This window comes from Suricata suricatta, chromosome 15 (genome assembly GCF_006229205.1).
Source record: "Suricata suricatta isolate VVHF042 chromosome 15, meerkat_22Aug2017_6uvM2_HiC, whole genome shotgun sequence".
NCBI classification, from domain to species: domain Eukaryota; kingdom Metazoa; phylum Chordata; class Mammalia; order Carnivora; family Herpestidae; genus Suricata; species Suricata suricatta.
Window position 1 is genome coordinate 78,221,244 of NC_043714.1, and position 1,442 is coordinate 78,222,685.

At 63.7% G+C, this 1,442-nt stretch overlaps 2 protein-coding genes across 5 annotated transcripts in view; one reads left to right on the plus strand and one right to left on the minus strand.

The window, feature by feature from the left end:
- The window catches only part of KIFC2 (kinesin family member C2), a 7,793-nt gene extending 7,065 nt beyond the window's left edge, over positions 1-728 (plus strand). For all 4 annotated transcript variants that reach the window (XM_029923068.1, XM_029923067.1, XM_029923066.1 and 1 more), the window contains one exon: positions 123-728. In XM_029923068.1, coding sequence (XP_029778928.1) covers positions 123-401 — 279 coding nt within the window. In that variant the 3' untranslated portion in view covers positions 402-728. The remainder of the gene's footprint in view (positions 1-122) is intronic.
- Positions 710-1,442, minus strand: part of FOXH1 (forkhead box H1) — a 1,860-nt gene continuing 1,127 nt past the window's right edge. Inside the window, exon 4 of the mRNA XM_029923359.1 lies at positions 710-1,438. Coding sequence (XP_029779219.1) covers positions 1,233-1,438 — 206 coding nt within the window. The 3' untranslated portion in view covers positions 710-1,232. The remainder of the gene's footprint in view (positions 1,439-1,442) is intronic.

Below are 1,442 nucleotides of genomic sequence, written 5' to 3' on the forward strand. Positions count from 1 at the left end.
GCCGGCGCTCGGACCTGGCGCCACCGCGGTGCTGCTGCTGCAGGTGGGCGGCCGCAGGCGCGGGAGGGTGGGCCGTGTGCAGCCGCCGGGCCGGGCCCGCCCACCAGCGCGCTTCCCCGCAGATCTCCACGCGGCCCGAGGATCTCGGCGAGACCGTGTGCTCCCTCAAGTTCGCCGAGCGAGTGGGCCGAGTGGAGCTGGGGCCAGCCCGGCGTTGCAGGGCGCCGCGCTCCGGGACGCCCTCCTCCCTCAGCACCGGGACGCCCTCCTCCCTCAGCACCGACACGCCACTCACTGGGACCCCCTGCGCTCCGACGCCGTCCCCTGGCAGCCCTCCGGGGCCCGTCCCGGACTGCGGCTCCAGCTCGGCCCTTGGGACCCAAAAAGACGTGCCCTTGTAGTTTTATCCCTTGGAGTCTGGAGTTGCGCCTCTGCCGGCAGAGGCAGCAAATCTCTTACACCCTCACAACCTCCTGGACCTCTGGGGGCGCACGGCCCCCCACACTCCCAGAGTTGGCTCTCCGGCCCGGCGAGGAGTATTAAGCCTAGGCGAGAGACTGGCCCTCCCTCCCCCAGGCCCTCAGTTCCCTCCTTATCACCGTTTGCTGTTATCTCGGCCCACAGCAGGGGATGAGAGAGCCAACCGGACGACGAGTGCTTATCCCTCCCTCCCGGATCACCACCCCATCACTAAAAATCAGACTTGGCATTAAAATGTTGTCTATTTCTTTACTGTTATCTTCCCCACTACCACCACCCAAAACTAGTAGGGTCTTGATTTCTTTTCCCCAAAAAGGTGCTATCTCATTCCCAGGCAGATGAGGGAGGACAGGACAGGCTGGGGCCACCGTTAGGTTCTCCCTCCCCCCGCGTGGAGTCAGGGAGAGGAAGTGACACATGGTGATGGATGGATGGATGGAAGGATGGACGGACAGAGAGGGTCAGAGAAAGTGGGATCAGGAAGGGGCTACTGCAAGCAAAGCCCCCACTCTTTCCAGCAGTGCCTCGGGGGGTAGGAGAGGCATGACCGACCCTGGGGGCCAGGGTGGTACCTAGCCAGGCCCCGGCCCTTCGTGGGGTAGTCCAATAAATTTCGCAGCTCCCGGTGGTACCTGGTGTTTCAAGGCTGCTGTGGCCGCAGGCACCTATGGGTCCTCTTGGCCTTGGGTGCCCAACCAGTCAGTGGTGGCAGGAAGAGGTAGGAGAGGAAAGCAGCCCCTGCCCTGGGAGCCTCACAGGCTGTACCAGGAGAGTAGCCAGCCTGGGCTGGAAGCAGTTGGATCCTGGGGGTGGCTGACCCACACATCGTAGATGCTTTTGTTGGGTGGCACCCCCTGGAAGAGGGCATCTAGATCCCAGAGCAGCCCTGGGGGAGCATGGGTTTCAGGGGCCACCCCCCAGTAGGCTGGGCTAGTAGAAGGTGGGCACTGGGGACAAGATGT